The sequence below is a fragment of the Thecamonas trahens genome, assembly GCF_000142905.1.
Source record: "Thecamonas trahens ATCC 50062 unplaced genomic scaffold supercont1.59, whole genome shotgun sequence".
In the NCBI taxonomy this organism is placed as follows: domain Eukaryota; order Apusomonadida; family Apusomonadidae; genus Thecamonas; species Thecamonas trahens.
The window spans coordinates 1-12,872 of record NW_013657621.1 but is presented as its reverse complement, the minus strand read 5'-3'; the positions used below and the strand labels follow the sequence as shown (position 1 = coordinate 12,872).

General features: G+C 64.6%; 3 protein-coding genes and 1 non-coding gene across 4 annotated transcripts; 2 read left to right on the top strand and 2 right to left on the bottom strand.

The window, feature by feature from the left end:
• Positions 1 to 106: 106 nt before the first annotated feature.
• Positions 107 to 4,605, top strand: AMSG_10361 (serine/threonine protein kinase; the record flags this gene model as incomplete). Its single annotated transcript, XM_013898081.1, has 2 exons — positions 107 to 4,372; positions 4,423 to 4,605. The coding sequence occupies 2 exons, from the start codon at positions 107 to 109 to the stop codon at positions 4,603 to 4,605; spliced, it is 4,449 nt and encodes a 1,482-aa protein (XP_013753535.1).
• A 511-nt stretch (positions 4,606 to 5,116) lies between these two features.
• On the top strand, positions 5,117 to 5,787 carry AMSG_10360 (uncharacterized protein). Its single transcript, XM_013898080.1, has one exon. The coding sequence runs from the start codon at positions 5,320 to 5,322 to the stop codon at positions 5,725 to 5,727; it is 408 nt and encodes a 135-aa protein (XP_013753534.1). The 5' UTR covers positions 5,117 to 5,319; the 3' UTR covers positions 5,728 to 5,787.
• A 444-nt stretch (positions 5,788 to 6,231) lies between these two features.
• On the bottom strand, positions 6,232 to 11,094 carry AMSG_10359 (WD repeat protein; the record flags this gene model as incomplete). Its single annotated transcript, XM_013898079.1, has 2 exons — positions 6,232 to 6,345; positions 6,634 to 11,094. The coding sequence occupies 2 exons, from the start codon at positions 11,092 to 11,094 to the stop codon at positions 6,232 to 6,234; spliced, it is 4,575 nt and encodes a 1,524-aa protein (XP_013753533.1).
• A 402-nt stretch (positions 11,095 to 11,496) lies between these two features.
• On the bottom strand, positions 11,497 to 11,612 carry AMSG_20103. Its single transcript, XR_001290149.1, has one exon. It is a non-coding gene; the product is annotated as a 5S ribosomal RNA (ribosomal RNA).
• Between the last annotated feature and the right edge of the window lie 1,260 nt (positions 11,613 to 12,872).

The following is a 12,872-nucleotide window of genomic DNA, read 5'->3' as shown; positions in this document are numbered from 1 at the left end:
CCGCCGCACGCTTTTGAGCTGACCCGGGAACGGACCGTCGCCGGCCGACCCTCCTCCCCCCCCCCCCCCCCCCCCCCCCCCCCACCCCCACCCAACCACTTCTCTCATGTACCATCTGAAGACCACCACCCGCCCCTCCGGAGTCGCCTCCGCCCTGGCCACCTCCCCCGCTGGCCTCGCCCTCCACCCGCCCGACCACACCCCTCCCTCGCTCTCGCTCCAGCTCGTCCCTCCCTCAGACCTCGTACTCGTCTTCGGCGAAAATGCCGAACACGCTGCTGCGCTCAAGACTCTCTCGCTCAACGGCTACACTGCGCTACGCAGCGACGACGACTTTGATGCTCTGCTGGCGACCACGCCGAGCCTCACCACTCTCTCGCTGGTCGGCTGCTCGGGCTTGTCTGATTCAGCGCTTGCGATCATCGCCATGCGCCTGCCCAACACCCTCACCTCGCTGGACCTCTCGCACACGACCATCCCCACGCCTGCTGGTCTCCGCGAGTTGTGTGCGGCGGTGGATGGGCTCGCCGAGCTGAAGATGGGCTTCTCGTCGGCAGATGATGAAGTTCTGAAGATCCTTGGCCAGGAGGCGGCCTCGCTGACAGCCATCGCTGTCCCGCACTGCTCCAACATCAGCGACGAGGGCGTGTTGAGTGTGACTACCCCAGACGCGGCCTGCGCCCTGGCTGCACTTGATATCTCGTCGTGCATCCTGGTCTCGCCGCCGGTGCTGGAGCATGTGGCTGCTGTCGAGGCTGCGGCTGCGAACGGCGCCGAGCGCCCCGCTTTCGCACCTGTCCCGGCTGCAGACGAGCTAGCGGCGGCGGCCTCGGCCGGCTCGTCGGCCATCGCCGAGCTTGTGGGTGTGCGGTCGACGCTGGACGAGCTCCACACCCGCTGGGCTGACCTGGCCGAGTCCACCGTCCTGCCGGAGCCGATCCAGGTGACGACGGCGCTTGCGGGCACCATGGACGCCTACCTTGATGCTGCAGAGACCAAGGCGGCGGCGTCGGAACGTGCTGCGGCGGAGGCGGCGAAGGCGGCAGCGGCAGCCCGGGCCTTTACTGATGCGCGGTCGGTTGTGGTCGCCAAGATGGAGGGCGTGTGTGACGGCGGACAGGATGCGCTCAAGACCGCCCTCGAGGAGCTTGAGGAGGCTGATGCACTCGCGGCGCGCGACAACGCGCTTGAGGCTGCTGCCGCGGCCAGCGCCGCCGCCGAGGAAGCTGCCGAAGACCGGACGGCCACACTCTCGTGTGCGGCCAGGGCTGCGCTCGCGCTTGTTGAAGGCGCCGAGGAGTATCACTCCGAGCAGGTGCGCGAGGCCTCGCTGCCGTCGCGCGACGAGTGGGTGGCGGTGCTGCGGGCCGAGGAGGCGCACGCCGACCATGTCACGAGCGTATTGGCTCCAGCGACGAGCGACGCGGTGGCGGCGCTGTCGGCGGCGGTGGCAGCCTTTGACAAGGCAGCCGCCGCGGTTGAGACGGCAGTCGATCTGCGCCGGGCGGCCAACGAGGCCGCGGTGAGCCTGGCGATGAGACTTACGCCGCAGGCCGCGGCCGAGCTCAACGTCGAGTATGCGGCGGCAGCGGCCGAGCTGCAGCGTGCCCATTTTGACACGCAGCACATTCAGGCACTGCTGGCGCTGCGCCACGAGCTGGAGGGCGCGCTCCAGACGTTACCAGAGCTCAAGGAAACCATGTACGTCCTGGACACTGAGCTTGATCAGAATGGGTTGGCCATCCGTGGGGTCAAGCGCAAGGCCCGGCGGCGTGGACGCGACAGCCCGGCCGAGTTGGCCAAGCTGGAGGCCAGGAAAGCTGAGCTAGAAGCCCAGCTTGCGGCGGTGCAGGATCAGGCGGTCGACGTGAGCTCGCTGTTTGAATCGACGGCAGCAATGGAGTACTTCCCCGATGTCGAGGCGCGCGCGCACCTCCCGTCGTACCTCGCGCGGATGGCGTCATCGATGGCGGGTCCTTCGGCGCCGGAGCTGTCTGCCGGAGCCACTGCCGACGACTACGCGCCGGTCGCAGGCGGAACTCTGAAGAAGACCGGCGTCCAGGGCGACATGCACGTGTACCGGGCAATCCACGGTCCGACAGGCACCGAGGTTGTGGTCAAGACGATGCGGACGGGTGTGGCCAAGGCGGCCAACCACGAGCTGCTGAAACAGATGCGGCGCGAGGCGGCGACGACGTCGCGGCTGGACCACCCAAGCGTGGTCAAGGTGACACGGGTGTTCGAGGGCCCGGACTCGGTCTCGATCGAGATGCCGTACTACCCGGGCGGCAACCTGCGGACTTGGGTGGCGGACAAGAACGTGTCGATCGCTGCTGGCGGCGACCGGCTGCTACTGGCAGTGTGGCGGCAGCTGTCGTCTGCACTGGCGCACGCCCACGCGGCCGGCGTCGTCCATCGCGACGTCAAGCCGGACAACGTGTTTGTGGCCGACCCGGCCGTTCCGCAGGTTGTCTTGGGCGACTTTGGTATCGCCAAGGCAGTCGAATCGACGCAGACGCTGGGTGCAACGCTGATGACGACGGTGGGCGGGTTTGGGTTTGGCACGGCATACTACGCCCCGCCCGAGTCTCGGGAGGCCGAGTGGTCCAAGCTCGAGCATCCGTACGCGGTCGACGTGTACTCGCTGGGTGTCATCTTGCTCGAGCATTTGACGGGCGCACACGTGGCACAACTGCCGCTGGGCGATCCCGAGCAGATCTCTGCGGCGCTTGATGCTGCGGTCGGCAGCCATCCTGTGCTGAGCCTGCTTGCGCCTGTGGTGGCGAGCATGGTGGCGGTGGATCCGGCGACACGGCCGACGATGGAGATGGTGAGCGCAGTGATCGAGAGTCTGGTGCCCAAGCTCGACGCGCTCGCTGCATCGCGGGCGCGGACAACGTCGCGGGTCCATGCGCTCCACGCGCAGCGGACGGCACGCCATCAGGTGCGCTCCGGAGACAGCTCGCTTGCGCCCAAGGTGTGGGATGTTGTGGACGGGAGCGATGCGGCAGCGGTACTGCAGTACGTCGGCGCGGCGGACGAGGAGACGCTGAAGGCACGCGTGACAGCGATCGGGTTTGACACGCTCGACGAGGCTGTGGCAAGCGTGTGCGAGGCGATCAAGGCCGATCCGGCTGCGTTTGGCTGCGTGGCCGGCGCCAACGGGACGCTGCTGGTGGACGATGTGGACACCGCACGGGCCCTGGGCCTGCTCATCGGTAAGTGCGTGGTGGAGGGCGTGCACGTTCCGCTGGAGTTTGCGGGCGTGGTCTACACCATGCTCGCCGGCGGCCCAGACACCGCGGCCGTCGAGCCGCGGCTGCCGTCGCGCGATCCGACGCATCACCTGGATGCGCTGCGGTGGGCGAGCTGGGCGAGCGCGTGGACGGGCGAGACGCCCGGTGCTGCGAGCGAGACGTACGAGATGCTTATTGGCGTGCGGAGAGAGGCGCTGTTCGCGCTGCACGAGGCGATGTGGCGGGTGCTGGCGATGGGCGAGCTTGCGGTCCATGCTGCGCTACTCACGCCCGACGATCTGCAGCTTGCGGTCCTTGCGCCGACCGCCATCGACCGCGACGGCCTCCTGGCGGCAGTGTCGTGGCTGGAGGGCGATGCAGCGGACCATGATGCTGCTGTGCGCGCAAAGGAGCGGTGGACGACGCTGGTGCTGTCGCTGGAAGAGGTGGCGGTGCAGCTGCTGGTGAGCGCGGTGTGGGGTGTGGCGGGCTTTGGTGGCTGCGGCTTTGAGCAGGTGACGGGCGTGTTTGGCGGCGCGGTGGCTGGATGTGAGCGCGGGCTGCTGACGCTGCCACATCTTGTGGATGACGATGCGATGTTTGGGTCGCTCGTCCTCGGCGCGCTCGGCCTCATGGCGCCTGCGACCGAGCGGTGTGTGGTGTGTGGCGACGGGTTCCGGGCTGACGAGGGCATGGCGTGCCGGGTGGCGACCGGGAGCGCTGCGCACTTTCTCTGCAGAAAGTGCTTCGGCGATCGAGTGAAGGCTTCGCTGACGCCGGACGCCATCGGGGAGTTCAAGGCGGCCGGGTGCATGATCAAGTGTCCGATGGCCGAGTGCCCGGCGGAGGTGTTCTCGCTCAACGACGTCTCGCGGTGGGCGCCCGAGAGCTTTGTCGCGTTTGTCGACCTGCGGCAGGAGGTGTTCCAAGCCAAGCTGCAGCAGGAGATGGAGGCGCGGGCGCGGGCGGAGCTGGAGGAAGCCCTCAAGGCGGATGCCTTTGATCGCGACGTGCACGCGGCGACGCTCCACATCCAGAACAACATCCTCACGCTGCGGTGCCCGCGATGCGACGCAGCCTTTGCGACTACTCGGGATGCGCAGCGCTCGGCTGCCACAGCTGCAACGCCGGCTTCTGTGCGCTGTGTCTGGCCGACTGCGGCAACGATGCACATGCGCATGTGAAGCAATGCCGGCTCAATCCGAACGGGCAGTCGTACTATGTGACCGAGGCGCAGTTCAAGGCGGTGCATCGCGGGCGGCAGCAGCAGGCAGTGACGGCGTACCTTGGTGGGCTTGATGGTGCGGTGGCGGCCAAGGTGCGCGAGATGCGGGCGCAGGACTTTGCGGATCTGGGCATTGTTGTGTAGCCGTTGCTGTGACGAGCTAATTAAAGCCTTCCTAAACTGTCTTGCACCCGATGACGTCGGTCTTTTTCGCGGCACAAGCCATCACTCGGACGATTTCGATCTCGCTCTTTCGCCATCGCCTCCTCGCAAGCATCATGTCCACATTCCGTCCAACACCATTCGCAACCATGTCCTCATCACCCACCGGCCCACCACCGCCCGCCTCTCCGGATTGATGGCTGCCTGGCCCACGGGAGCGCAGGCGATGCAAGGCCATCTCAAGCCTGGCTGATAACGCAGCACTCATTGCAGCGAGGGGGAGGGGGGCAGGGCGTATGATCTTGGGCTTGAGTTGGCAAGCGACCGGCGGCCGACGAGGGACCAGTTCGTCGCGGATGGCTGGCGGCTGACGTGTGGCGGCTGGCGAGTGGCTGGAGGTGGCGAGCGATCGGGAGCACCCCCCACGCAGCCCCAGTCGGAGCATCATGATCGGCCCGCTAGCCCAGTAAGGGGAGGGGGTGGAGGGGAGGAGGGAGGGGGGGGGAGGGGGGAGGGGAAGTGAGTCAGTGTGCTGAGGAGATCTGAGTCGACTCGTGTGTCAGCGTCATCATGATGGCAGTTGGGGAACAATGGGATGACGTGACGAAACGAGCGAGGTTGGCGATGGGACAAAACAGGGACAGCCACCCGTGAGGTACAGACGATCGTGTACGTATTGCACAGGAAACACTAGACATGGCCACAGATCCTAACCACAACAGCACCACCAACAGCAGCAGCGGCAGTGATAACCATATGACCGGAAGTAGTAGCCGATTCAACGCGGTCGACGAAGAGCTGACTCCAGAAGAGATCAAGGCGTTCTGCGGGACGCAGCCGACCGGGGCTTGGCTCCTCGGTGCGACGGTGGGCTCGATTCCGCTGCTAGCACTATCGACACGGGTGCCTGCGGTCCGATCGGCGCTGTCGAAGCCGGCACGGACGCTGTTGATTGCCGCCGGTGCATTGGCTGGCGGCTACCTGGCAGGCAACTCGGCAAAAACTCGCTGTGAGCGCAACCTGAGGGCCAAGAAGAGGCTGCATCACGCGGCGGTGGACAATTCGGATGTGCTCCCAGACATGGGCGAATCACCAGCGTCATGATAAGGGAGCAGACGGCACGGCGGGCGAGCCTGATGTCGGTAAACGCGCCGCGGATTTGGATCGCGGGGGTAACAGGGGCATCGCGGGCCCGGGAGAGCAATCGCAATGCTGGTGTGTTTTGTTTTGCCTTGCGCGTCCCAAGTGGTGGTCAAGGTCTTGCTGTAGGTGGCGGGGTGTGAGCAGGGAGCGTGGGCATCGAGTGCTGGCGCTCTGCCTCTCCGAGGCCAACGCGATCACTGGTGCCAGGAACGGCTCGCTCAAGCCGCGTGAGGTGGCAGTGGTCCACGAGAGCGGGTGGGTGGTCCTCCTCAACAACGGGCTCAACGCCATGACGACAGTCAGGAGATGATGACGGTGATGGTATCGGTGGCGTACATGACACCAGAGCAGCTGCGCGGAGCCGATGAGGAGGTTTTGAGGCTGGCATGTTCACCTTTGGCACGCTCCTCTGTTTGACGACAGCAACACTGGAGGTTGGCCGCCAGGTCCTCATCAGCAACGCTGCTAGTGCGATGGCGGGTGATTCATCCGGCGGCGTTGGTCGGTCGATCCGCTGGTGAGGCCCATGGCGCAGGAGGCCGCGGATGTGCTGGCAGCGGCGAGGATGCGGGCGCGGTGCTCAGGGGAGTAAATGCGGTGGGAGTGTGAGGGGTGTTATGGGTGGCGGCGGAGGATGATGGGGGGGCGGTTGGAGACGACAGCGAGGAGGCGGTTGGGGTCGGAGGGGTGGGGGGTGGAGAGGCCGGTGTGGTTGGCAATGATGATGCGGGTGGAGTTGTTGCGTGGGTGGGTGGAGGTGGAGCGGCGGGCGTGGAGCCAGAAGGAGGAAGGGTGGCGGGCGTGGAGGGCGTAGCCGGTGGGGGAGGGGTGCCACTCGAACGTCTCGTCAGGGTATGATTGGGAGACCAGGACCGGCAGCTGGCCATCCGCACTCGGCAGCGCAATCACACCCTCCACATCGTCGGTGTGGCCCTCTAGCACCTCACAGAATGCACTGTCCGCGGTGTACCGCATGGCGCCCGTCCCGTCGTCCGCAGCATGCCACACCCGGATCGTGTTGTCCCACGACCACGAGACCAGGACAGGCAGCTGGCCATCCGCATTCGGCAGCGCAATCACACCCCACACATCGTCGGTGTGGCCCTCTAGCACCTCACAGAATGCACTGTCCGCGGTGTACCGCATGGCGCCCGTCCCGTCGTCCGCAGGATGCCACACCCGGATCGTCCCGTCGGCCGACCACGAGACCAGGACAGGCAGCTGGCCATCCGCACTCGGCAACGCAATCACACCCCGCACACCGCTGGTGTGGCCCTCTAGCACCTCACAGAATGCACTGTCCGCGGTGTACCGCATGGCGCCCGTCCCGTCGTCCGCAGGATGCCACACCCGGATCGTCCCGTTGACCGACCACGAGACCAGGACAGGCAGCTGGCCATCCGCACTCGGCAACGCAATCACACCCCGCACACCGCTGGTATGGCCCTCCAGCACCTCACAGGAGACACTGTCCACGGTGTATCGCATGGCGCCCGTCCCGTCGTCCGCAGCATGCCACACCCGGATCGTCTTGTCTTCCGACCACGAGACCAGGACAGGCAGCTGGCCATCCGCACTCGGCAGCGCAATCACACCATGCACCCAGCTGGTGTGGCCCTCCAGCACCTCACAGGAGGCACTGTCCGCGGTGTACCGCATGGCGCCCATCTCGTCGTCCACAGGATGCCACACCCGGATCGTCCTGTCTCTCGACCACGAGACGAGGAGAGGCAGCTGGCCATCCGCACTCGGCAGCGCAATCACACCATGCACATCGCTGGTGTTGCCCTCTAGCACCTCACAGGAGGAACTGTCCGCGGTGTACCGCATGGCGCCCGTCCCGTCGTCCGCAGGATGCCACACCCGGATCGTGTTGTCTGTGTTCCGAAATCCGCCAGACCACGAAACCAGGACCGGCAGCTGGCCATCCGCACTCGGCAGCGCAATCACACCATGCACATCGCTGGTGTTGCCCTCTAGCACCTCACAGAATGCACTGTCCGCGGTGTACCGCATGGCGCCCGTCCCGTCGTCCGCAGCATGCCACACCCGGATCGTGTTGTCCCACGACCACGAGACCAGGACGGGCAGCTGGCTGTCCGCACTCGGCAGCGCAATCACACCATGCACATCGCCGGTGTCGCCCTCCAGCACCTCACAGGAGGCACTGTCCGCGGTGTACCGCATGGCGCCCGTCCCGTCGTCCGCAGGATGCCACACCCGGATCGTCCCGTCGAACGACCACGAGACCAGGACAGGCAGCTGGCCATCCGCACTCGGCAGCGCAATCACACCATTCACACCGCTGGTGTGGCCCTCCAGCACCTCACAGGACGCACTGTCCACGGTGTATCGCATGGCGCCCGTCCCGTTGTCCGCAGGATGCCACACCCGAATCGTGTTGTTGTCCCACGACCACGAGACCAGGACAGGCAGCTGGCCATCCGCACTCGGCAGCGCAATCACACCCTGCACATTGCCGGTGTGACCCTTCAGCACCTCACAGGAGGCCCTGTCCGCGGTGTACCGCATGATCCCCATCCCGTCGTCCGCAGCATGCCACACACGGATCGTGTTGTCCCACGACCACGAGACCAGGACCGGCAGCTGGCTGTCCGCACTCGGCAGCGCAATCACACCCCGCACCCTGCTGGTGTGGCCCTCCAGCATCTCACAGGCGACAGTGTCCGCAGTGTACCGCATGGCGCCCGTCCCGTCGTCCGCAGGCCACACCCGGATCGTCTTGTCCTCCGACCACGAGACCAGGACCGGCAGCTGGCCATCCGCACTCGGCAGCGCAATCACACCCTGCACATACTTGGTGTGGCCCTCCAGCACCTCACAGAATGCACTGTCCGCGGTGTACCGCATGGCGCCCATCCCGTCGTCCGCAGCATGCCACACCCGGATCGTGTCGTCGTCCGACCACGAGACCAGGACAGGCAGCTGGCCATCCGTACTCGGCAGCGCAATCACACCATTCACATCGCTGGTGTGGCCCTCCAGCACCTCCACGCGTTCACCAGTTTGCACGTCAAGTACGTCCACATTCTTCCCACATCCACCAGCAACCAGCGAGCCACCGATGTTGATGACATTGCCGGACGAGCCATCAAAGCGAAAGCGCTCAGCGCCACGATGCGCGACAGGGTCCACGGCTCTCGATGGAATGAGAGCCTTAGACGGGACATCTTCGCGCACAGCAGCAACCAGGTCCTTCACGGCGTTGGACGCGTTGTCATAGGCAAGTCGGGCAACGAGCTCGGTTTCGATGTGTGACGTACCGCTCTCAATGATCTCGCGTGAGAGCGACAGCGCACGCTCGACCTCGTCAACGTCTTTGGCTACTTCACGGCCGAGGCGCACAACACAACGCAGATCATGGAGGAGGCCACCAAGCGAGTCGTTTGCGCGGGCTTTCATCCACGGCCAGGAGAGAGCAACCGCAACGGCAGCAAGGTTCGCTCCGGCTGCAATCATGTGTGAAATACCGCGGGTGACGATCCAATCGGAGGCAGTGCCAGAGGTCATTGCCACCCTAGCGGACTCTGGCGTGGCGCCAGGCGGAGGCACCCCGGCGACAGCGGCGAGGTGACGGGCAGCAAGGGAAGGGATGTCGTCAAAGCACACCTCAAGCCGATGGCGAATGTACTCGAGGTGCAGATCGTGCATCTCGATTACGGTTATGGCGCCGCCATCCGTGGCAACGACGCGCAGCAACGACGTGTTGGCGAGGGCATCGAGGGCCCAAGCAAACTTGATATTGCTTGCGTCGATCGCGGAGCGGAAGTTGGCGACGTCGATGGGCGCGTCTGATGGAAAGACGGCGAGCATGGCGTAAATAGCCAGCGCCACCTTGCGAACACGCTCGGGGATGGCACCGCCGAGGGTCCAAGTGATGATGTCAAAGATGTGGGCGTACTTGGCGTCCGATCCGCCGCAATCATCGCGGTGCTCATCCATGGCAAGCTCAGTTGCATCTGCAGCGTCCTCAACAGCGGCGTCAAGCGCAGCCTCGCCAGAAATGGACGAGCCAAGGACGGCGAGGGCGAGGGCATGGCCACGGCAAAAGGTCGCGAGGGAGACGATGCGGGAATCGTTGAGAGCAAGGGTGATTGCCCACTCAGGTGAGCCCTTGGCGAGGTAGTTGCGAAGGACAACAGCAGCGTCGTCCGGGGCAAAGGTACCAAGCTCGATGGAGGAGGCGGAGTTGGTAGCAACAGCGGCGTTACGCGAGGTGACGAGGACGGCATGCGGGGCTGCGATGTGGTTGGTGAAGACGGAGGCCTGGCGGGTGGTCCACGCGTCGTCGAGGATGAGCAGGATGCGGGTGCCGGCGGCGGCGAGGGCCCGGGTCTTGGCAGCAAGAATGGGTTGGAGGTCATTGAGGCCAGCTTGTGCATCGATTGCGCAACCGAGGCCTTGCTTCAGGAAGTAGGACATGCGGCTGGCAATGGCGATGGGAGATGTCTTGTCCTCACCGAGAGGGAGCCAGAAGACGGAGAAGACCGAGGTGATGGCGGGGTGGATGGCGACATCGGCAGCGAGTGACGACTTGCCGACGCCACCGAGCCCGTTGACACCGACGACTGAGACGTTGTTCGCACCAAGAAGGACATTAATGACCGCATCACGAGTGTCAGGGAGCGGGTAGTACTCAGATGGGTTAGGTGGCGGCGGCATGGGCGAGGGGCGGAGGGGTGAACTGGGAACAATGGCCTGGATGCGGTCGGCAAGATCGTCGACCATGTCAACCACGCTGTCGCGAGCCGGGGAGTACGGAGCGAGGCCGCGCTCGAGGAGGGCGTAGAGAGTGCCGATGCGGGCGACTTTGAGCTCGGGCGTGAGTTCATCGTGTTCCCAGAGATCCGTGAATCGACGGTTGTTCGGGATCTGCGGCGGGAAAGCCGCCGCCATGTACGCCAGTAGAGGGTGGCTGGCATCCCGCGGGCCGTCACGCCATGCCGGCGACGAGACGGTCTCGAGCGAGAGCTCAGCGTCGGCAAAAACCGGAAAGACCTTGCAAGTCGGATCAGCGAGGGCTGCGTTGGCCTCTGCGATGGCCCACCGTGTGACGATTGAGTACTTTGAGACAACGACGACCACAACGTGTGAGTCACGGGCAAGCCGGGCGCAGTCTGCGGGATCTTGGACAATCATGGCGTCGAGCGACTTGATGTCGAGAAAGACGCGCAGACCGAGGGCAACGAGCTTGTCGCGGAGCGAGAGCATGAGCCCCTTGTCGTTGGAGCCGTGGCAGAGGAAGACATCGTATGACTTGGTGGAGGACGGCCCGGCTGGTGACGATGACGTCGCTTCGATATGCATGTTCTGGGGGACTGCGGAGGAAGGGGTGGCCGAGCTGACCCTGCTGGCGTTGGCGGTGAGCAGCGGGCGAGGGCGCTTGGCAGTACCCTGCTGCACTGGTGTGTGTGCAGGGCGCGGGGGGTCACATGTGCCCCCTGGAGCGGGGTCCATGGGCACAGTGAGAGGTGTGCGGAGTGTGCGGTGAGTGTGACGGCGAGGGCGACAGGCGGCGTTTGGGCGATTTTTCGGATATCGGGCGAGTGCCGGGGGAAGGGCCGGGGGAGAAGGTATGATTATTTCAATGAGAGTTAATTGATGGGGTTAGGCATGATTAATCGAACGAGAAATGATTGATGTGGCGATGGTGGGGTCAGCGGGGGTGCATGCAGGCAAGGAGGGTGTGCAGTTGGGCAAAAAGAAAATAGAATGCGTTACTCGGTATTCCCGTGTGGTCCCCCACCACAGTACTAACCAAGCCTCATGCTGCTTGACTTCCGAGAGCGAGACGGGATCGGGTATTTTCAGCATAGGATGAACGCATTCGATGTATTAGAGTGTGCGTGGTAGTCATGTGGTGGAGGGCGAGGGTGCAGAGCGGTCGCAGAATGGGTTCCGGCCAGGAGATGGCGATCGGGTGATTGAGGCAAGATGTGGCTGCTTCCGGCGTGTTGCGGCTGTGAGTGGGCTCTGATCTGTGAGTGGGATAGAGGTGATTGCATTGCTGAGTCTCACCTTGTTCGGTTCCTTCTCTGCGATGTGGCGAGAACCACAGCTCGCCGACGTTCACGGCCTCCGTACGTACATGCACAACTGCGCTGACAACCATCATGGACTTTGAATCTTATGCTGACCTCAGCTTTGTTGACTCGATCGAGGATGCGCTGGAGACGCTTCCGGAGAGCCCGGCCGTTACCTTCTCCAAAAGCGTCTACGGCGTTTGGCGCGGTAGCAATCAGACGGCCGACGTCGTTGTGGCTGCGGTGGCGTACAAGCGCCGCGACCTTGTGGCGATCAAGGTTGGTGGCTGCCCAAACGACAAGAACATCACTAGCAAGGCGTTGATTGCCATCGGCGGGTCGTGCACCTTGCTCAAGTTGGTGGATGCATCGAGAACCGCGGCCGTGGCCGACCAGTGGCCAGGGTGAGGGAGCGATCGGCCAGTCGTATGCAAGTTGAGATGGCGATGGAATGCGGGCATCAGCTTTGTTGAGTGCACAGTGGGGGTTCATGGCAGCCAGCTCGCCAACGAGGGATCTGCGGTCGTCCGACTCGGGGGAGGTGAGGCCCATGGGATCGGGATCGTTTGTGGTTGGCTTTTTAGCGTTGGTCTTGGGGGCGTTGGATGGGTGGCTGAGGAGGGGATTGGAGGCCGAGGCGAGGGTGAGGTGGTAGATCGGGCTGGAGAGGATGTCCAGCACACGCGTGTGTGTGTGGGCCGTGTGCTCGTTGGCTGGGAGCTGGCGCGGCATGTGTGGCTCGGGTGTGGCGATGGGAGAGGGGATGGCTGGTGTCCGACTGAGGCATGGATGTGGTGAGAGCGTGCGCGATCTGGCAACGAGTCTGTGGAGGGGTGATGGCATGTGCTCGCTGTCGTCGAGCAACCGGATGTCCCATTCGTCTGGGCGGAGCAGGGCAGGGCGTTGTTGCTTCCGCTGTTAGCTTGATGGCGAGCTGGAACCGCAGCGCGCTCTTGACGAAGAACGACGACGTTGCATCGACTGCCAGGGCGGTGATGCCCAGGCTGCCGCACGGCTGCGGTGGACGGAGCGTGGTCGGCTTGTTGTTTGCCCAGCCCATGA

Bases quoted from the DNA above. Each gene is read 5' to 3' on its own strand.
- AMSG_10360 (XM_013898080.1), top strand. From the start codon at position 5,320: ATGGCCACAGATCCTAACCACAACAGCACCACCAACAGCAGCAGCGGC.